The sequence below is a fragment of the Marmota flaviventris genome, chromosome 15 (assembly GCF_047511675.1).
Source record: "Marmota flaviventris isolate mMarFla1 chromosome 15, mMarFla1.hap1, whole genome shotgun sequence".
NCBI classification, from domain to species: Eukaryota; Metazoa; Chordata; class Mammalia; order Rodentia; family Sciuridae; genus Marmota; species Marmota flaviventris.
Window position 1 is genome coordinate 77,980,191 of NC_092512.1, and position 22,961 is coordinate 78,003,151.

The window sequence follows — 22,961 nt, forward strand, 5'->3', positions numbered from 1 at the left end:
ATTGGGCTTCCTGGAGTGTGGCAGGGTGCGACCAAATGGCCAGCCCTCCCAAAACCCCACGCCCTTCCCAGGGAACAGACCTAGAAGTTACCGGTTCTTACAGACCCCGCCTGCCCCGGTAGCCGAGACCAAGAGGTCCAGCCTGGTCCCTGGGAGGCGGTCCGTCGAAAGCCCAGAAGACCATGCTGAACCGCACGCTTGTGTCACCCTGGGTTGACTGTACCGACTTCCGAGGGTCCCGCACTCTGAGACACGCCTTCATCCCCGGGGACCACCCCGAGGTCCCCAGACGCCGCCCCGCCTCCGGTCCCCGCCCCGAGCCCCCGAAGCGCTTAGACTTCAGCCTGCGCGCGACTGAGTCCGGACACCGCTCCAGCCCGACGCCCCAGGGACACAGATCCGGACGCGCGGGCTGCGCGGAGTCCGCTCACCTCGGTGGCCGCTATCCCAGTCCTACTGGGATAGGGCTGCAGACCCTCCGAACCCGTCTCAGCATCCCTCCTGTGCCTTTTGCACTTCTTCTCCAGGCGCAAAGGACATGCGACCAGCTAAGCCAGGCTCTCCGCTGCCGGCGCTCCTCTTGTTGGCGCTGGCTTTGTCCCCGCCAGGGACCCAGGGAAGGCCCCGGGGGCGCAGAGCAGCTCCTGTCGTCTCAGAGCCCAAACCGTTGCTTTTCCTCCCTGCAGCGGGGACGCGCCCGGCTCCTAGCGCCTCCAGGAGCTCAGGTAAGTCGTCGCAGTCCCATCCCATCCTTTGCCTGAGCCTGGGTCCGTGTGGAGTACCTTTGGAACTGTGTAAGACATTTGCTCTTCGAAGCCTGAATCAAGCACAACAGAGAACAGACTGCAGATTCCCTGTCGGGGAAAGAAAGATGGGATGGGCTTATTAGATTTACCATGGTTGAGACTTAAATAACAAAATCCCTGGGGCAAAGACATCGTCTTTATACGCCCCTTTCCAGGTGTGGAAACCTTTTTGGAAATCAACTGATAGAGCAGATGAAAAACCTGGGCTTGAGTCTCATGGGCCAAGGATAGTGGATGGATTATGTAATTGTCAGAGCCTCCTTTCTGGGTCTTTTTTTTGGGGGGGGGGTTTGAGAATTAACTAACCTAACTGCCCTCAGAGACCCATTATGCAGGAATGCCCCTCTCCTTCCCCTTCAAGCTGGCCATAGTAAATGGGTGATTAACACCACTTTCCACGGGCTGCTGTGGCTGGTGTTAATGGAACCTTTCCTGAGTCTGCTTAGAAGGGTGGCAAATGCTGCCAACTGCTCCCAAATCAACACTGGACACTTTATACTTAGATGCCTAAGAAGGTGGGAGGAATGACAAGGGAAAAAAAAACTGCCACTATATAGGGTCATGAGACACCCAAAGGTTCAGAAGACGTTGTGTGACTGAGGAGGAAAAGAGAAAAGCCCAGTGAATAGGTCTGGGGCAGCTGGGCTGATGTTGGGAATGGGAGTGGCAGGAGGAGTACAGGATGCATGGCAGGAAGCAAGGTGAGGAGGGAAAAAGAGAGAAGCTATTTAAAGTGACTCAGGTCACATCCTGCACAAACTAAGCAAGGTGGAATTGCTGGCAGAAATTGAAAGCAAGTGGTTCCATCTTCAGAGCCACTTGGTGGCCTGCACCCGGAAAGACCAAGCCCAGGGTGCATCTTCCAACTGGTTCCACCTGTTGGTCATGCCATAGTTCGCAAGGATTCTTCTGCCTCATACTTAACTTTTAAGAAAGCCAAGAGGGATTCCTAGTACCCTGCTTGGTTTTGTGGTACTGTAGATTGAACACAGAGCCTCATGCACGCTAGGCAAGTTCTCTACCACTGAGCTGCATTCCCAGCTCTTTATAAAATTTCATATTGAGGTCAGGCATGGTAGCACATGATGTAGTCCCAGTAGCTCAGGAGGTAAAGGCAGGATGATTGGGAGTTCAAAGCCAGCCTCAGCAACAAAGCAAGGCCCTAAGCAACTTAGTGAGACCCTCTCAAATTAAGAACTAAAAAGGGCTGGGGACGTGGTTCAGTGGTTGAACGCCCCTATGTTCCATCCCTGGCACCAAATAATAATAATATAATAATAATAATAATTTTTTTTTCACTCTGAGACAGTCTCACTACGGTGCCCAGGCTGGCTTTGAACTTCTGATCCTCCTATCTCCTGAGTAGCTAGGCTTACAGGTGTGCATCGCCACATCCAGCTCTACTTTTCTTTCATAAGAGTTATGACATCATATGTATACTTATTCATTCCACAAATGGCCACCTGTCTTTACATGGCAGTCGTTATGTAGAGGGCTGAGGCTACCCAGAGCAACCAGCAGCTAGATGTCTGCTGTTTCCAGTATGCTCAGGGTGTGGAGGGAGGGGAAGGCTTGAGCATACATACACTGAATGAGCAAAATGTTCTGCAGAATTCCCAGAGTGAATCAGAGGGAGGTGATGGGGAGGCTGAGATGGATCTGAGAAGAGTGTGTGGAGGACCTGGGTGAAGACTTTCAGTCTCACTGGCAGGTAGAAAGCCCTCAAGAAGGGGTGGAGTGGGATAGTGACCACAGCAGGGGGATGCCATGTTGCTGCCACACACGATCATATACTTCAACTTACAATCATTGTTCACCCAAGTATTTATCTCAGATGATGCTGTGTCAGTTTGGAATGTAAAAGGAGTGGGAGAAAGTCGCAACCACAGAGCATTTATGGAAATACATTAATTCAGATCTTGTGTTTAATTTAAGTCTTTTTGGTTAAAGACAATGAAAACTTACTGAAGTGAATTAAGAGGAAGAAAACAGAATATTTTATTCCAAGTTAAAAGTGGTAACAATCTGATGCTGTGCGTGGTGGCCCACGCCTGTAATCCTAGTGCCTCTGAAGGATGAGGCAGGAAGATTGCAAGTTCAAAGCCAATCTCAGCAACTTGTCAAGGCCCTAATCAACTTAGTGAGACTCTGTCTCTAAATAAAATATAAAAAGGGCTGGGGGGATGTGGCTTAGTAAGTGGCCCTGGGGTCAATCGCCAGGACCAAAAAAAAAAAATGTGGTAACAATCTAAAGTTGTTGTTTAAATTTTTATTTTTTTGTTTGTTTGTTTCTTTTTGTACCAGGGATTAAACCCAGAGGCGCTTAACCACTAAGCCACATCCCCAGCCCTTTTTATATTTTATTTTGAAATAGTGTCTTACTAAGTTGCTGAGGCTAGCTTGGAACTTGTGATCCTCTTGCCTCAGCCTCCAAAGCTGCTGGGATTACAGGCATGTGCCACTGTGACCAGCAATAATCTAAAGTTTTAAAAATCAACATAGTCTGATAGAAAGTGACCTGTGGGTCACCCAAAGTCCCTTGCTTTCTCTGCCTGTTTGTAGTGGTCTCATCTTTTGATTATGGCACTTTATTCATATGGGGAGAACAAGAGTGGCACATTACATCTGAAGTTGCCTGTGAAAGGAACATTTGGACATGGATCAGGGACAAACAAGCACATGAATATAGAGAGGACAAGGACCCATCTGGAGGGTCTCATAGGAAATGCTCAAAGGGTAGTAGGTGTCTTAGCTTATTCAAGAGGAAACATCTCCCAAGTGTGGAGGTTAAGGATCTCTCACCTGTGCCAGATGTGTCTGGAATTCTGTCCCCAGGATTCTGCAGCATAATAAGCACCATCATGTACATGCTCTGGGTTCTGAAATCTCTGCTGTGGGCATGTAAGTAGAAAAAACTAACTCAGGCTCAGTTTCTTCTCCTACTAGCCTCACAACACAGATCACTTCTGACATCAGATGCATTGGTTTTCCCCCACACCAAGCAAGCAGTTGATTCTGCAGGGTACACCAGCTGAGTATCCTTTAATCCAATTCACTTTCTATCTGGAGACAGTGTCAGATCCCTCAGGTCTAAGACCCAGTCCCTAAAACTGAACCTCTCGTCAGATGCCTGTGTGAAGCCCCAGGTCATTTTACCAGCGCTTCTGACTGACCAGCTACTACCAGTCAGTGTTCCTGCTACTCCCTGTTCGGGTTCCATTAATTGTCTAAGTGGCTGTCAAGGAAACATGTTTACCAATTCATGGAGAGTTCACTACCTCGTCATGATTGATTAAATCACTGGCCATTGGTGGTCAATTTCATCTTTAGCCTCTGCTCCCTCCCTGGGCGTTGAGAGAGAATGAAAGTCCCAATCATCTTGTCCTGCCTTGGTCTTTCTGGCAACTAGCCCCTATCCTGAAGCTACCTGAGGACTACCAGCCCTCAATCAACTCAGGAGCATGCAAATGCATATTATCACTTCAGAGATTTCAAGGACTTTAGGATTTGTATTCCAGGGAGTCCAAACGAATATTTCACAATATCACAGTGTAGAGTGCTTTCTTCCTTCTCAGGCAACTTCTTTACACTCACAGGTAAGGCTGGAGGTGAGAGGATCATAACCAGGCTGAGGGAGCAGTAAATATGAAAACTGGAGTCAAGACGTGGACAACATGCAGTTACTCTCAAGGTTGTAGTTGGGGTGGAGGGGAGGTGTGAGCTTTGGGTTCCAGGAGCACATGCAGTTCATCATCCTTGGCTGTCCTTCCTCCCCACAATGCATTCACTGTTCATGCACATATTCAGCCATTTATTCAGCCACTCAACACGCATTGGCAGTCACTGATAGGCTTGGGATTGTAAAGTTCACCAATTTTTTTTTTTTTTTTAACTTGCTCTTATGGAGTTTAGGTCAGCTGAGGAATCCTGCCAAGTTCTAGAGTTTGGGTCATCCTTTTCATTGTCCTTTCTGCCATCTTACTCCAAGCTCTCATGAGGGTGTTATAAGGACCTTCTATATTGTCTCCCTAACTTATTTAGTAGCCCACCATTATGTTTTTATTGGGATAAGGATCAGGAAGTGTGGGTTTTCATTCCCTTTATTCCCACCCTCTTGTTCCTGTTTCCTCCCCCTGTCCTTTACTCTGAGCATCGCATCAGCAGAGGGAATAGAGGAGGAATTCCACCTCAAACTACCAGAAGAAAAAGGGTATTAGGTGGGTTGGGGATGTGTCTCAGTGGTGGAGGGTTTGCATGCATGAGACCCTGTATTTGATCCCCAGCACTGCCCAAAAAAGGGGGGCATTGGAAATCTCACCCATCGGAACACAGAAAATCAGAGGCTGAGAAATGGGCCCTAATGCCAAGAGAAAGGAGGTTTCAAGGAGATTGAGAAGAGATGAGATGTGGGGAGAGGGAACCGTAATGGGAACTGTTGGAAAGTTTTAATGTATTATTGCATCTCCTTTTGCAACCTCGTTTCAAGAGATGTCAGTAAACATTGACGTTGTTTCTGTAGACTTTCTGGAGTCAGATTTGTGTTGTTGTTTTAGTGTAAAACTTTACTGAAATGGAGCTTAGCGAAAAATTGTGAAGATTGATTTGGTGAGGTTATTTTGAACAATTGCAAATAAACATTTTAATAAGTAGTGTGGATGGAGCTGGTCTTTCTGCAGTCACAAATCTAGAGTGGTTTCTTCATTTTCCAAGAAAGTTCTAATTCCATTTGAAGGCAGGACATTCATGCTCACTTTGTGACTGTCCTTTGGCTCTGACAGGGCTGCCTCCAGTGCCTCTGTGCCAGTGACAGTCTTAGTACTTGCTCCTTACAGATGCCATTCCGGCTCTGCGTCTGATATTTTGCTGTGTTCTAAAATGCACTTCTCTCATCTTTTCATATGGAATACTGTTCTATCTATTTCCCTTGGAGGAAAATCAAACGGTTTTTCTTCTGTTCCCACACCTCTACAATCAACACAGAAGGCTTCTGTGACCTTGAAATTGTTTTTTTTTTTTTTTTTAATTTTGAGTCAGGGTCTCACTAAGTTGCCCAGGTTGGCCTTCAAGTTGTGATTCTCCTGCCTCAGCCTCCCAAATAGTGGGAATCGTAGGCAGGCATTGTGCCTGATTAATCCAGTTCAATTTCAACATTATCTTCCTAGATATAGGGTCAGACCCCACAGGTTGAGGCCTCAGTCCTCAAAAGTATTCTCACTTCAAACACAGCTACCAAGTCTGAGCCTCTGATATTTTTGACTGTTGAATGCATATAAAAACCTAGTTGAGGACAATGAAAATTATATTTATTTGGGGCTAATGAGGATTGCAAGATTGGGGAAAAAAACAGATTAAAGAAATATTGAAAATGTGCTCCCAGGTTTTTCCAAAATGGCAGCTATCTATAGCTTTAAACTGAAGGGGGTTGGGAATTACATCACTTGTGAGTCAGGCATTATAACTGGTACTGGCACAAGTTAAACTGTCTCCTAAGAAAGGGATTGGATGTGAGTTGTTTGGGGGAAGGGGTCGTTTATTCAGGTCATCGGAGGTCGACAATGTTTCAGGAGATTGCAGTTTAGCCCTGGTCAGAGTTCAGCTTGGTTTGATGGAATTCTGGGGACATATGTGGGGATGGGTAGGAAGTGCCCGGTTCAAAGGTTCAGCTATAGGTATTTCTGAGATCTGTTTGTGGCCTCCCAACTCCATTTTAAGTGCTCTGGAACCAGTGCTACTCCACTTTGATTTTCTTCTTTGATGGAATCCACCAGCCACAAACTGGGGTCCCCACAACACTTCTCAGGTTGGTTTAAGTTGTTAGAGCAGTTCACAGAACTCAGGGAAACATTTTGCTTATATTTATTGGATAAAATTTATTTAGGATATACAAAGGATATCCTATATATATTCTATATATAAAAGATATACCAAGATGAAGAGATGTGTGGGATGAGGGATGTGGGGAAGGGGCGTGGCATTTCCATGCCCTCTCCAGGGCGAACCACCCTCTACGAATCTCACATGTACAGCTATCCAGAGCTCTCAGAACCCTTCCTTTTGGGTTTCATAGGCATGATTGACTAAATCACCCGTCCTTGTTGACCAGCCTCTTTTCCATTCCTGGGCTGGGAGTCCCAATCCTCTAATCCTGCCTTGGTGTTTCTGGTGACCAGTCCCCATCCTAAAGCTACATAAGGGCTGCCATCCCTCAGTCAACTCTTTGTCATGCAAAAAGACACAGTTGCTTCAGAGATTCCAAAGATTTTAGAAGCTATATGACAGGAAGCAGGTACAAAGAGCAGGTACAATATATATTTCCCAATATCACAACCCTCTTCCTTTGTGATGTCTCTGCATTTATTTAAAAAATATCTGAGCCCTAAATTCACTTTGCAAATATACCACAGCTCTGGCAAAATCTAAAAAACAAAACAAAACAAAAAAACCCATATGTACTTAAATACTGCTGGGTGTTGCATAATAATGGAATTTTATTCATCAAACCCAAATTCCCTCTATTGCAAGTCTTTTACTATTCTATCCACTCAGTCATATTGGTAATGATTTACTTCACATGAATAAAAAAATTATTTTGGCTACTTTGCATATCACCAGGGTGGGTACTTCAAAAAAATTTTAATGTGTATGTTTAAGTTATGCACTCTGATGTTTTGGTAGACTTATATATAGGGGAATTTTTACTACATTCAAACAAACATATCTATTACCTTCCACTTTAATAATTTAAAATATTTTATTTGCTGAATTATTGAAGCTATTTGTTTTACTGAAAACTGTCTGCATGGGAGGAAGTCAAGGCAGAAAGATTATATATGATTTTTCACCACATAGTATATTTGACAGGTGCTATGTTCAGAGGTCTGTTGGGCCTGGTAGTTAGAGTCTCTATGATAGCAAACATAGGAAGTAGCCAGAGATGACTTACATGAATGAATTCTTCCCCATTCACAGTTTTTCTGGTAGTAATTGTTGCCTGTCTATAGGAGTCCATTTATATAGCTGCCAAATGATGAAATTCTGTGCAGGAAGTTGACAGAATCACCTAGTGTGGCTTTTCCCTCCCTGCAGTGGCAGAGTCATAGGAAACTACTTACCACTCACGCATTGGCAAAACAACACTAGGATTTTAAAAAAAACTTTTTATGTTAATTTCTCCCTATGGCCTCAGTTTTAGTGCTGGAAATAAATTCTAAAGCATTTTGGAGCAGACTTCTAAGATTTTTGTTGCTGGGTAGAAATGTAGACAATAAATCCAGCCAATGTTTCCTTCATGTATATGACTGTAGAAAGTACCAGAATAGTGGGAAGTGCAGCCCTGTCTGTATACTTTGCTTTTCTTTGAAGATTTTAGTTCCTTGTGGTCAATTGAGGTCTGAGAATATTAAATGGAAAATTCCAGAAATAAACAATTCACAAGTTTTAAATTTCCTACCATTCTAAATAGCTATGAGATCTCATGCTGACTTGCTCTGGTCTACCCATGTTATCAATCATTCTTTTGTCCAGTGTATTCATGCTGTATATGCTACCTTCCCATTAATCACCTGCCCATTTAGGATATTAGATCAACTATCGTCTGTTGTGGTTTTTCAGTATTTATGTTCAAATAACCCTCATATTACTTAAATAGTGACCCAAATCACAAAAGTAGTGATGCTGACAATTCAGATATGTCTAGGAGAAGATATAAAGTTCTTCCTTTAAGTAAAAAAAGCAATAATATAGTAAGATATTTTGAGAGACCATATTTCCATTACTATTTTTATCCTCATTATGTTGTTATGATTGTTATATTTTGTTATTATTGTTATTAATCCTTTACTGTGCCTAATTTATAAATTAAGCTTTATCACAGATATGTATAATAGGTTAAAAAATACTATACATAGGGTTTGGTACTAACTGCAGTTTTAGATATCCTCGGGGCATACTGCCGCGTACCCCCACAACCTTGGATAAGGGGGACTATTAGCATGTTCTGAAGTTTAGGCATTTGTTATAACTTTATTTATTTATTTATTTATTTTACTTTTTATTTTATTATTTATTTATTTATTTATTTTGTTTTAATTAGTTACACATGACAGTAAAATGATCTTGACATACATTTGAATCAGATGGGGTATAATTTCTCATTGTTATAACTTTAGTTCTGAATCTATCAGTACAAGCTGTCAGGAAAAGGTAGCTATAATATTTATATCATATTTAAAATGTGTAGTCTATTATGCATTAATAAAATCAACATTTTATTAAAATGTGATTTATTGAAGTTATAGTCTTTCTGATTATCTTTTTCAGTAATGATTTATTTTTTTCCCTGAAAACAAGTTGTATTTTTCTCCTATAGCATCTTCATATTGTAACTCATATTAGTTTGATATTTCTTTATCTGTATTGATGTGAGTTCCTTTAAGCTAGGACTGAGGATTAATTGTTTTTGAATGCCCTTGGCCTACACAAGTCACAGTATAAAGTTGATATTTAGGAGGAATTTTGGAAGAGAAAAGGAGTAAGGAACTGAATTTTTTAAAAGAAACTTTGAGGTTTTTTTTAAACTTAATTTTGAAAGTTAAAGATTTGAATTTTTATTTGCCCAAAGCCAAACCGGACCTATCAACTTATTATTTAATTCTTACCATTCTGAGGATGAATAAGTATAATCTAATTTTCTTAGCATTTGGTTATATTTAGACAATATAACATTTGTTGCCCTTAATATTTTCTAGAGGAATGATTCTTAACTTGAGGCTCCTGGAACCATATGCAAGTTTCGAATATGATTCTTGAACTTGGCCCTGGATATGACATATCTGTGAATGCAGTTTGTGGATCTGTAGTTCATCAAATTTTTTTGAGAATTATCATGTACATTGAACTTTTGGAACCACCCAATTTTTAAATTGGGGAACACAGGGAGGAGAAAGGTGGTACATCAGAATCTTCTAGAATGTTTCTTCAGAAAGAGAATGGTTGACTGCCCTCCCCAACCCTGGCCAAGCTTCTAGTTTGGCAGTTTACTATCTGCTGTCTCCCCATCCCAGCATGCAGCCACTGCTCTGTAGCTACATGATTCAGTGTGTTTTGAAAGTTAATCTGTGAAAAAAAGTTTCCCTGGCTTACCAGCTTCAGAAGCATGGCCTGTGAAGTCCTGCCGAAAAGGAAACTTAATGTAAACTGCTATTATTCAAACTTTTTTTTTTTTAACTTAGCCTTACTGGAATTTCACAGAACTAGGTTTTGAAGGGTTCCATCTGGGACAACTGTTTCAATCTCTGCAGGTAGGTCAGCCCTCTCTTACCTAGGGGGACCCTGGGAAGACAGGGTTGGGCTGAAGGAGAGAAGGAAAGATGAACCGGAGGAGGCAGAGGGATGGGGCAAGGGAGTCATTGAGGAACAGTGACATACCATCTTCTAGGTGACAAGGCACCCTGTCATTCAATGGAAAAGTAAATATCTAGGGATGAGTTTAGCAAACTGGCAAGCTATTCATCCAAAATTTAAATGCTGTCCTTAAGAATGCAACCCTTGTGCACATTTTGTACTTCTGTGAACATTTTTTAAAACTTAATATACAAGCATTCAGCTTTGCTTGAATTTTAGAGAATCCATGATTACCGTTCATTTTAACTGCTCAGCATGTCGGCTTCACACCTGGTAGACCTTAGACGAATGACATGGGCCAACTTAAGGAAAATAAATCATCTTTATGAAGTTGTAGTTACCTGTGTGAAAACAAGGAAACAAATGCAATTAAACAATTTCAGTCCTGAAACACAATTATTTTTGACTGATTATTTGGTAAAAATTCCATTGATGTACCAAATACTATATATAATACTATTGACACTATTGATTTTTTCCAGAATGTAGGTCTGTAGAGACAGCAAACCTGGGTTCTAGACTTGCTGAGGCCAAGTGGCTGTGGCCTCTGGACAGGGTGCATTTCCAGTGTCTTAGGGAAGGGCCACTCCGGATGCCTGTGAGGCACATGACAGGGACCCTGTCTGTAGGTGCACAGGCTGGTGGCTTCTCACTCTGAGGAAGTCCTGCATTGGTGTCAGAGCAATGGTGAATCTGAAAATGTGAATGCCATCATGGCCACTTTGGAGCTTGCTTATATTTGTTTATAAGAGATTTTCTATTGCCAGAAGATATGCCTACTGCAAAGAAAGAAAAAACACAATTCACTTGTTGAGTTTGGAGTCTTATTTGTTTATATAAATTTTTTCCTGTGACTATTTCCTATATTCCTTCATAGATTAGAAAACAAACTTCTGTTTATACAGGGAAAGATTTACAGTTTGAATTTTAAGTCTGAAGTATAGAAAGTAATTATTGCATTAATTAGTTGGTACTAATACATTAATTAATGCAGTGTTAAAATAGCAAGTTCTTGAAGATTCTTCATCAGTAGAGTAAAAATAAAAGATACTCCAGGGACTAGGGATGTGGCTTAGTGAAGAAGCTTGTGCCTAGTAAGCAGGAGTCCCTAGGTCTTTACAAACCCAAAAGATCCTTCAGAAGAAGAAGAAGAAGAAAAAAAAAACTTAATACAGAGGCTAGGTTATGTGAATAATGTGTATTAAACTTGTTTATCTTATATATTGTCAATTTCAATTTAGTTTAGTTTTATTATTGTTACTGTTTCTGGTTTTATTCATGTATTTTTTTCTAAACCCCCATGTATTTTGTTCTTAGGAAAAAAATATTTCCTGTGATTGAATATTATGTTTTCAATATAATTAGCTAATTTTAAAAACTGGCAAAAAAATTTTTAACATACAGTAGTCAGGTTTTGTTAGTCAGCTTTCAATTACTGTAACAAATACCTGAGACGATCAGCTTATAAAAAGAAAAAAAAGGTTTATTTTGGCTCACAGTTTTGGAGGTTTCAGTTTGAGATTGATTGGCCCTGTTGCTTTGGGGCCTGTGACAAAGTAGCCCATTTTGGTAGCCGTGTGTGAAAAAATTACTCACTTCATCGCTGGGATGCAAAAGAGGAAAAGGAAGATGCTGAGGTCTTACTGTCACCTTCAAGGGCACGCCTCCAGTTACCAAAAGACCCCCTACTAAGCCCTGCCTATTAAAGGTCCTCCCACCTTCCTATATCCTAGCTGGAGTTCAGATCTTTAATACATATCCCAACACAGCACAGGTAGTAATTTAAGTGCACATTTCAAAAACACTCACAAGAAGGCATTTTGAAATATTGGCAAACTAACTCTTGCTCAAAGAATTCCGTTGCCTCATTTTGGAAGCAACATATTTAGAAACATTTTTATAGAAGATGATATGGAGAGAGAGGTTTTCTTTTCATCATTTTTTTTTTCGCATTGTTACCAGAGAATATAAGACACGTGTGATTAGGTGACCATTCTTCCCAGTATCTGCCATCACCTATGTTTTAAAATATAGCTGAGATTTGTTTTATTCAGATATCACAAGACACACAGACTGAAAGTGGTTGTCACGGAGGAGGACATTTAACTTCCTGAGTCCCTAGAAACAGGGGGCAGGACACATGAGGTAGAGCCACACTAGGAGCACCTGGGCAGGTCAGGGGGCTAAGGGAATGGAGAAAAGTGTGGGTAGGAAGTTTTTATTGTGGTTTCTGCAGGACAGCACGAGAAGGCTTAGGATGGGCTGGTTTGAATGTTTTCAGTGGACTCTGGTGCTAAGGGCCGGTTCCTGGCCCTGCAGTGATTAGGGTAGGGGGACAGTGGCCCTGAGTCTGAAAGCCCAGGAGAGGAGGTTGGGGTGAGGGAGCTGGGTCGGTTGGTTGACCTAGGAAAGGCAAGTTTGCAGGTGAGTCTTTTGCCATCTCTAGGAACTGGCCCTCATATTAGAAGAGACAGTCCCTCCAGGGTCAGCAATGCCCCAGATGTCAAAGCACCAGAGTATAGAACACAAATTCATGATTAGTACAACTCATAGGACCAACTCCGACCTCCTTTGTGAACCTTACCTGTGTACCAGCCCTAATTATTTGTTCCTGCCTGTGGAGCTGCCTGGTCTTCAACCCACTCACTGCAGGTGCAGGCAGTCTTAATCTCCCTTGGCCTCCGGGATGCCCTCCGTCTCCCTCCTTGCCTTCTTTAAGTGCTTTCTGTATTTCCACAGTTATTCTTGCTTTGTTCCCTGCTTCTCTGATGATTGCTTCTTCTCCTCTGACCTCCTCTTCTTCAGCCACCCCAGGGATCCATTCTTGCCTGTGGAGTGTTCTGTGGAGTGATCATGTCTACCCCCTCTAGTTTCAACTATTGCCTCTGTGAAACTGATTCCAAAATATATCTCCATCATTATTCTGTCCCTTGCTGCTTGGAATGCTGGGGATTAAGCTCAGGCCTCACACATAGCTAGGCGAGCACTCTAGCACGGAGCTGCATCCCCAGCCTGTTCCTTACTTTTTAAATTCACATAACCACAATGTGCTGGATCATCGGCTACAGGACTCTCAAACTTGACTTCTACTCGCATGAGTCTGTGCTTCTGCCTTCAAACTTACTCTCTGTCCTTTATTGCTGGCCTCAGTAATGACAACGTTTTGATTCTTGGACATTGTGCTTCTAGGATAATTTGCATTTATTATTAGATTAACAGCCCTCTGGGGTTTTCCAGTGGCTCAGTGTATTGATTGGCTTCTAGCTGCCTAATCAATCAAGAATAGTATTAGCATTGTATTCTATGTTTGCAGGTGAGTCTTTTGCCATCTCTAGACAGTTTCCTGCTGTCCTTTGCTGTCATTCTTAATAACGGATTGCACCTAAAAAAATGTCATCCAATGTAAAAGGCTTTTTATCTCTTTGTTTTTGAAATGGTAAGACTCATTTTTTAAAAAAAAAAAAGTCTATGGAATGATGATTTTTAAATCTGAGAGCGAGCTAACTAGTTTAGACAATTTGCAGTCAAATGTGACTATACCAAATAAACTGTATTACAATAAAAAAAACAAGGTCTGATGCTCTAGGTCTGCACCTAGTCTGCATTTCTGTCAAGCTCCCTAAAAATGCTGATGCTGCTCATCAGTGGAATATACTTTAAATAACAACAAATTGGAAGACACGAAGGAACCCATTTGAACTTACTTGATTACTTTGTGTGTTATTTACAACCTACATAAGCCTCATAAAATGTTACATAAAAAGAGAGTTAAGTAATGCACTCATTTATTTAAGTATATTAAACCTTAATGGAAGAGGCATGATATAAAAACATATATTTACAAGTATGTATTTATACATTTACAATTATATACCAGTATAGCCTCTATGTGACTATATAAGAAAAAAGAAAGATATCTGTTTGGTGACTTTCCATTTTTTTAATATTTATTTTTTAGTTGTAGTTGGACACAATACCTTTATTTTATTTATTTTTATGTGATGCTGAGGATTGAACCCAAGGCCTCGCATGTGCTAGGCAAGCACTCCACCACTGAGCCACAATCCCAGCCCTTTTCATTTTTAAATACACTTAATTTTGTATTTTTAAAAAGTATTGCTTGAATATGTTTAAAAGTTAATACCATTTCCTATCGTGTATTTAATACATTTGAATTTTTCTCCAACCACATTTTCCATCTGTGATTCTCTCAGTAATAACATATTAAATGTTGTTGTGCTTATTTTTTTAAATGGAACTGTTTTTATATATTAAAAAAAATTAACAGTGCCATCTCCTTACTTAAAAGAATTGATAATTCTAGGAACTTGGCAGCATTTCAATTAAAGTATCTCATGTAACACTGGTTTAAAACACGTGTCCTCATAAAGGAATGAGGGTCAACATTTATTTATTATTTATCATATCAGAATGAACTATCTTTATGGAAAGATTTTAAGTTATATGGAGGTACAAGCAAATAATAAACATTTTTCAGTATTTTGTTTTGTAATTGTTCTGCTTTTTTTTTTTTTAACCAGAGATTGGATCCAGGGGTGCTTAACCACTGAACCACATCCCCAGCACTTTTTTAAAAAATATTTTATTTAGAGTCAGGGTCTTGCTAAGTTGCTTAGGGCCTTGCCAAGTTGGTGAGACTGACTTTGAACTCACGATCCTCCTGCCTAAGCCTCCCAAACCACTGGGATTCCATGCACCATTGTAGTTGAAAGCAGCCACTGACACCATGTAAACAAATGGACATGCTTGTTCCAAAAACCTTTATTTACGAACACAGATGTAATGCTAGATTTGGCTCATGGGCAGTCATTTGCCAACCTAAGGAGAGAAGAATGCAATTCAACACAAATTACTGAAAACTGTTGAGTTGTCTCTGCATTTATTCTTGCTCCTCTATGTCAGGTATCACAACCTTTTAAAATTTTATTGTTAACATTTGTTTATTGAAAAAAAATTTGAATCATGTATCATTTTATTTTTATTGCATAAATTTAAAGTGTACAGCATGACATTTAATAAACTTATAACAGACTAATGGTTAGAGTTGTCAAGCAAACTAACATATTGACACATCAGACATCATGTCACCCTTACTTTTTATTTATTTATTTTTTGGTAGTAACACCTAAATGTACCCTCTGAGCAGTTATTCTGCATCCAATACAAAGTTAATAACGGTAGTCCTCACATTGTACATTAGATATTTGGACTTCTTCATCCTATATATTTGCAACTTTGCATCCTTTGACCTAATTCTCCATTTCCTTCCTCCCTTGTAATAATTTTTTAAAAATGAAGCTTGACCATGTCATTGTCTTGCCTAAAGCCTTTTGTCTTCTCATCAGCCACAGAGTTAAGTACAAAGTGTGTAAAGGACTGTGAGGTCCATGTCCACCTACAACCTCATCTTGTGTCTCTTTCCCTCCCCTTCTCTCTCTTTAGCCCCCGTTGACATTTCTCAAATACCTGAGCACATAGCAGTGCTTCCCTTTTCCCATCTCTTTTTAACTAGTTATCTCTTACTCTTTTACTAGTTATCTCTTACTTTTGCTTCAGGTGTCAAATTCCATGTCTCAGCTTAAGTTAGAGCAATCTGCTATATATCCTTACCTTCCTGTATGACGTTTGTAGTTTGAAATTAAAAGTCAAGCGTATTAAAATGGTGGTTTTCTTGGTAGCTTATTCTGAGCACAAGTGCAGCTTAGTTTGTTTCCATTTGAAAGGTAACAGCCCCCTCAGCCTTTAGTTCCTGGTCTCTTGTTAGCAAAGCAGGGCTTCAGGTGATAAAAGGTGAACAAAACAGTGGCTTTCTCCTCAGGAAGCCCATAATTCTGTAGTGGAGATGGACAGGCAGCCTGCACTCTCATGCTAACCAGAACGTGATAGCTGCTTTGATAGAAGTTACAAAATTATGTTATGAGGGTGAAGAAGAGGGGAAAATTCACATAAAATATGTATTTTTTTTTTTTTACAAACCTGAATGTCATTATCTCAGTGTCTACAGATTAAAATGATAGTCTAAACTGTTTTTGGAAATTGAATTATATATAAAATCTTGAACACACTTAGTCACAGCACTTTTTGTACTCAGCTGACTTATTGTTCAGAAAGCACAAATGTAGCCACCTGGCCAAATAGCACATGGTGTACTGATGTCACAGAGGTTGACCTGCTGTGTTTGGTTTCAGGAGGTATGGTATATAGATTTTTTGTTCTGGCTGGAAGAGTATTAAAAACGACACCAAAAGATTTAGATAAATACTTTGATTTGCTCTGCTGCTTTATTATTCTGTATGAGTTTTGTTTGTAAAGTGCAGGTGTTTGTGCTCATATGAGAGGGGAGCTTTGATCTCTGTAGCTACTGCCTGAGGTTGGCAATCCTGCCCTGAGCTCACCAGGGCTGCTAGGAGCCTGGGAGCTACTTCTTTGGCCAAGGCTCCCACATCCCTGCTTAGCTCCCAGGATATAAAAGATGGTTAGAACTCCTACATCTTCATTTCCAAGGCTCCCTCTCCCTGGGTTTCAGTGAAGTTGACCTCCTCAATGGGGTAGCTTAGACTCACCTACGGGGAGGTGGGGAGGTGACAAATGTTCACTTCCCTTTCATATTCATAGTATGTTTGACACCACACAGGAGTTGATCTGGAACAAAAACATTCTAAGTTTAAATGTTTAACTGCCAGCCAACCTTGAGGTTCAAGTTTAAATGTTCTCTCCTTCTAAATGACTTCCATATGCTCCTGAAGGTTTTTATAAATTGCATTTTCTGGATGGCATATTTTTAGTGAGTACAGTTGAAGACTGAGATGTAGTTTGATTATTAAATATTATTTTATTTTAAGCTCAAAGCCTTTTAAGTGGGAGAGTCTCCTGACCTGAAGTGTATTTCAATTTGTTTGCTCTGGCTGCTGCAGGGGAAAAAGGATTATAGGAAGGAGAGGACTGGTTAGGAGTCGGCTGCCAAAGTACAGTCACAAAACTATGAAGACTTGGACTAGCCTGTGTTAGTGAAAGAGGTAGGAGTGCATGGGTCTCGGATAAATTTTTAGATATGAAATCTATAAAACTAATTCACAGGCTGGATGGTGTGCTGGGAGAAGAAAGAAATCAAGTATAACTTCTTGGTTTTTGGTCTGAGCCAGGGGTAAAGTATGATGTCATTTACTGAGCTTGGAGAACATGGTGGGAAACAGGTCTGGGGCAGCCAGAAAGTCAGATGTTGATCTATGGCTGTGCACTTCTGAGAGGTTTGTATGTCTGTATGTGCCCTGGTAGAGCGGTGGGGCAGTGCGCTCCACTGAGTTTTGGAGCCAGGGAATGGTCAGAACAGGAGAGGTGGAATTGAGATCAGTTACATAACTGCCATGGATTCATATGTTTAGTGCCTTTTAATTATAGCATATTAAGGATTTTTTTTTTAAGAGTGGAAATCATTTCAGAAATTCTAAAGTCTTATTTTTTTTTTCTTTTCAGAAATATTCCCAAGAGATTTGAACTTAAAAGACAAATTCATAAAGCATTTCACAGGTAAGCATACAACTTATCAGTGATTTAGTTAAATAAGAAGATTATATGCAGTTCCTCAGGAGACTGAGGCAGGAAGATTGCAAGTTTGAGGTGGGCCTTTGTAATTTAGTGAGACCCTGTCTCAAAAAATCAAAGGGCCTGGGGATGTGGCTCAGTGGTAGACCACCCCTGGGTTCAATCTCCAGTACTGAAAACTAAATAGAAATTTAAGAAGATTGTATACAAAGTACTATGTTAGGTACCGAGGATATGAAGATAAATGTCTAGAAAAGGCTTGTTGTAGTCCAGCTGGTGACATGGATAAATGCTTTTAACTTGTATGAACTATAATGTAAACCAGATTTTGATAAGTAGTAGAAGTATAGACAATGTTTTAGGGACAAACAACAAGTGAATAATTTGACTAACAACCACCAAGGAAGGCTTTCAGTGGACATATTTAAGTGGGACTTTAAAAGATGAATAAAGTTTTCCTAAGGTGAGATATACATTCTGGTCAGTAGGAATTCATTGAGCAAGACGTAAAATTTTGTAATGTGGTTTGGGAAAGGACAGGCAGATGGTGTGAATGGGCTATGGATGAATTTAGGTATGGATGCATTTGGCCAAAGGGCAAATATGTGACTGGAAAGGTAGGTTGGAATCATTGTGAACAATCCGTTCACTTGGTCCAGCGCAATCCCACCAAATAGCTGAGTATGGTGACGGAGTCGGAAAGAGACCTCTGGAGACCAGTTTCAGAGAACTCGATTCATTTTATTATTGCATAAGCAAGCCTTTATGCATATTCTGTTACTGGGCAAATTTATCTGAGGGCCGTAATAATCCAATGAGTGGCAACCAAAGGGCTGAAAGGTAAACGGCAAAAAGCAGAAGGAAAAGGAAGACACTGTGCACAGGAGGTTGGCCAGGTTATCATGGTGACGGGGCTTGGTTGTGGTCAGTGTTCCAAACCACAAATATCCCGACCCAAGGTGCCCAACACATGTTGAGGACAGAGGACAGCCAATGGGGCACAATAGAAGTTTTTGGAACAGGGGAGAGACAGACTTTCATATGCCACATCTTTTTTTAAAAAATATTTTTTAGTTGTAGATGGACACAATATCTTTATTTTATTTATTTATTCTTATGTGGTGCTGAGGATCGAACTCAGTGCCTCATGTGTGCAGCGAATGCTTTACCACTGAGCCACAACCCCAGCCCTCGTATGCCACATCTTTTTAATTTTATTTTTAATTTAATTAACTCATTAATTTGTGGTACTAGGTGAACCCTAAGGACATTCTGTCACTGAGATACATCCCCAGCCCTTTAAACATTTTTTTTTTTTTTAAATCTTGACGTAGTCTTGCTAATTCGTGAGGCTGGTCTCAAACTTGTGATGGTCCTGCCTCAGTCACTGAGATTACAGATATGCTCAGCAATAAGCCACATCTTAAGCACAGACAAAATGCTCTCTCTTGACACTGTTTCATTCTTCTTCATATCAACTTTGTGAATTATTTTCAAATCGTCCCATGCCCCAAGATTTGGAAAAATCACTAAACTTATTACCAACAATCTACCCTTGTTACCGCCATTGCCTTTCTGTTCCTAATCATCTCAGCTACCTTTTATTGTTTTATATGTCAGAAATGTAGTTTTTCCTTGTAGTTGTCCCACTTGATCAAATCTGAGGGCCATATTTGTTAACTAAGTTTAATATGAGTGTCATGAAGATCAAGTGAAGATCCACCTACAGCATGAGTGAGTGTCAGGGTATTCAGTGGGACTGTCCTGACTGTGGAGTCTCCATAAAAAGTAGACTCCAGTTGGAAGGATGAAAGTTTTGATGAAGTCTACCAGAAATTTATATGAACAGATGGAGAGAAGTCTCAAGATCTTGCCCAATTTATGGTAGTCCTTGACATTAAAATTAAACACACACATCACTTTAATTTTTAAAAATGGAATAAATGTCTCTGCATATAAATATTAATTCCTATTAAATAAAAAAATTGGAGAACAAAAAGTAGAAACCAAGGATATTAATTTTATATTCTTTATAACCACTTACTTTGTTCCCTACATATTTCTTTCCTCTATCTGGTGTTTTTACCTTCCAGTCATTCTAGAGGGTTCTATTGGAAGTCAAGGTTCCATTATGTGAGAGGTTGAGAATGCAGAATGAATTTATATTGTTTTTCATAGATCAGAACTCATTACCTCCCACAGAGTCTGGTTTCGGGGAAGTGGGGAAGGACTCTGGAGCAAGTTCTTTTAAGGACAAGCAAGATGTAAACTACAGTTATATTATTTCCATCCGTAAAGTGCTAGCAATTTGTTTGGGAAACATGCCTGTGTTTATAATAAGCATTCTTTTCCTGTCCTCTAGGGCCAGTCACATTTTCAGCTGAATGTAGCAAACATTTCCATAGACTGTATCACAATACCAGGGATTGCTCAGTGCCAGCCTGTAAGTCACTTGGACAGTTTTTTTTTTAATCCTATCCAGCAATAAATGCATGTCATTTTAAGCTTTAACTGTCTTCGGGTGGGACATAATAGACTAAACATTGCAAGAGATGCTATTTATAACACTGTCAGTACTTAAGGTTTGTGTGTGCTGTTGAAACTATAAGAACAAAATCACATTCTAGCTGGGAATATATCCAAATCTGAAAATAGCAGATTTCCTTAAAGACCAAAGTGTTTGTTAGGATTGAAGCCTTTTATCATTATTCAAATTCCTTGGCATAAATAAAGTGCTCTCTCACATAAATGAAAAAAAAAGTAAGATGATTATGGAGCATAAGTCAAAATTTCCTCCTAAGTTATTTTAAAGTAAATATTTTTAATATCATGTCATTTGTACAAAGGGTGCTGGATTTTTCTGAATGTTGATAGCATGTGTTATAAAGGTTGCTCTAATGAATTCTTTTGGATACTTAAATTACTGAAGTTAATGATTCCAAACATAATATTTAAGTGTTATCATTTAAAATATCCAAAGTACGATTATGTGTGGTAACTGAGTTGGCTGTTTTTAAATTTCTTTCCAAGCCTAAACTTCCCTTTAAAGAAAACAAATTTTAAGCAAATTGTTTCTTATTAACTACATTGCTTTTCTTGAGAAATATTTAATTTTACTTAGGTTGTTGCGTCAGATTTGTTGTAAGATTTTCAAAAACAACTTGCATCTAATGGCTCAGAGAAACAAAGCACGTTGGCTTCAAGGCAAAATCACTAAATGATAAAGCAGTGTTGGGCAGAAAGTTCAGGCTTTGGGACCAAACTGTTTCCCAGCTATGAGAGAAGTAATACTTTGAGGCTCTTTTCTCATCTCTAAAGTGAAGACAACAATGATACTTTTCTATTATGTTACTGGGGCAATTAATGGGGAAAAAAATCCATGTTATGCACTTCATACATTAAGTGCTTTATAAGTTATAGATATTGTTATGTGAATTAACGACAATAATTAACATGATTTTCCTGATATTTATAGTAACTATAACCTAATCTACCTTCTACTCCTTCTCCTAGATTACAAAAGATGTGCCAGGTTGCTAACAAGATTGGCAGTGAGTCCACTCTGCTCGCAGACCTAGAAAATCTACCCTGGGAGTATGTACTTATTTATTTTTCTTATGCTGTTTAGTAGTCTTTTTTTTAAGTTTTTTTTTTTTTAATTGATGGTTCTGGGCCTTCCACATGCTAAGTAAGCATGCGCTCCATTTCTACTGAGTTACATCACCAACCCTGTAAAGTCTAACCAAAATTTGAACAATTTGAACAATGTAAGAATCCAGGAAGTTGATCAAATCCATACCTACTGAGCTTGATCTGGATTTTTCACTGTGCTTTTTTTTTTTTTAATATTTTATTTTATTTTTTTAGTTTTCGGCAGACACAACATCTTTGTTTGTATGTGGTGCTGAGGATCGAACCCAGGCTGCACGCATGCCAGGCGAGCGCGCTACCGCTTGAGCCACATCCCCAGCCCTTCACTATGCTTTAACTTGATCAAAATATGCTATTTGATCAAAAAAATTAATTTTAAAATATCCACTCTAGTGATTGCATTAAATAAGATGAATAACATTTTGGCAATCTTACCAGCCCTAATTTAAAAAAATACTCAACAGGTTTTGGTGTTATTTTATTGTTGTGTGAAAACATTACACAGATAGATATTAGATGAACAGAAATACTTACAGGTCTATATTTTCTTAACTGGTCAAAAGATATAATAAAAATGAAAATAGATGTTAAAATGTTGGCTTACATAGAGTGAGTAAGAAGATATTGGAAAATTGGAAGAGAAAGCAAAGGATTAAGAATATAATAAACATTTAATGATTATCTGCTTTAGATTACTATTTGACAAGAATGAAATGGTAAGTCAGAATATTCATTCTAGTTCAATTACCATAGGAACCCTAGGGAATAATTCAATCATAAAAAGATTCATGTAAATTATAGCATTTACTTACAAAACCAAAATCTATACAAAATACTGAAAGACATTTATTTCTTTGCAAATATTTTTTCTCATTAGTTCTTTTCAAGTGCAGTATGAAGTCAACATATTCTGGTCAGCATTTCAGTACCATGGACAAGTCCCTTTAAGAACCAGATCCCTCAGGCTGTTAAGATGGTGAATGGAAACCATGAAGTACATGTATTCTAGAAGTTTCCGTGAATATCTCACACTGGCCAGTGTAACTCACTCTATCCCAAATAATTTCACAGGGATTTACTTAACACATCTCACAGGTTTGCTGTGACAATTACTGAAACAATTCTGACCTCACTTTCTGAACAATGATATCACATGTTGTAAAAGTTGCTCTAATGAATTCTTATGGAAACTTAAATTACAAAAATTAATAGTTATTCCAAACATAATGTTTAAGTGCTATAATTTTAAGTGCCCAAATTACTAGTATGTGTGGCAACTTGTTGCTGTTGTTATTCTTATTTTAAAGACTATCATTATAAATTAATACTAATTAGCACTATTAATTCTGAATGCTTACAGTTAAGAAAATGAGCTAGATCATTTCAACATTCAGTGGGAAAGTGCTTCCATTGATTACTCTCAATGTGTCTCAAAGCTTTTGGATAATACAAAACAGAAATAAATCAAGAAAATTCATTTGGCTGTTGACCTATATCGAGGCATATTTATCTCTTTCTTGGTTTTTAATATATTTTATG

At 39.4% G+C, this 22,961-nt stretch overlaps 1 protein-coding gene across 1 annotated transcript; it reads left to right on the plus strand.

The window, feature by feature from the left end:
- Window positions 1–538: 538 nt before the first annotated feature.
- Window positions 539–21,349, plus strand: Alkal1 (ALK and LTK ligand 1). The gene is made up of 4 exons (XM_027932796.1): window positions 539–725; window positions 17,703–17,756; window positions 20,134–20,214; window positions 21,285–21,349. Exons 1-4 carry the CDS (start codon window positions 539–541, stop codon window positions 21,347–21,349), a joined length of 387 nt encoding a protein of 128 aa, XP_027788597.1.
- Window positions 21,350–22,961: the final 1,612 nt, after the last annotated feature.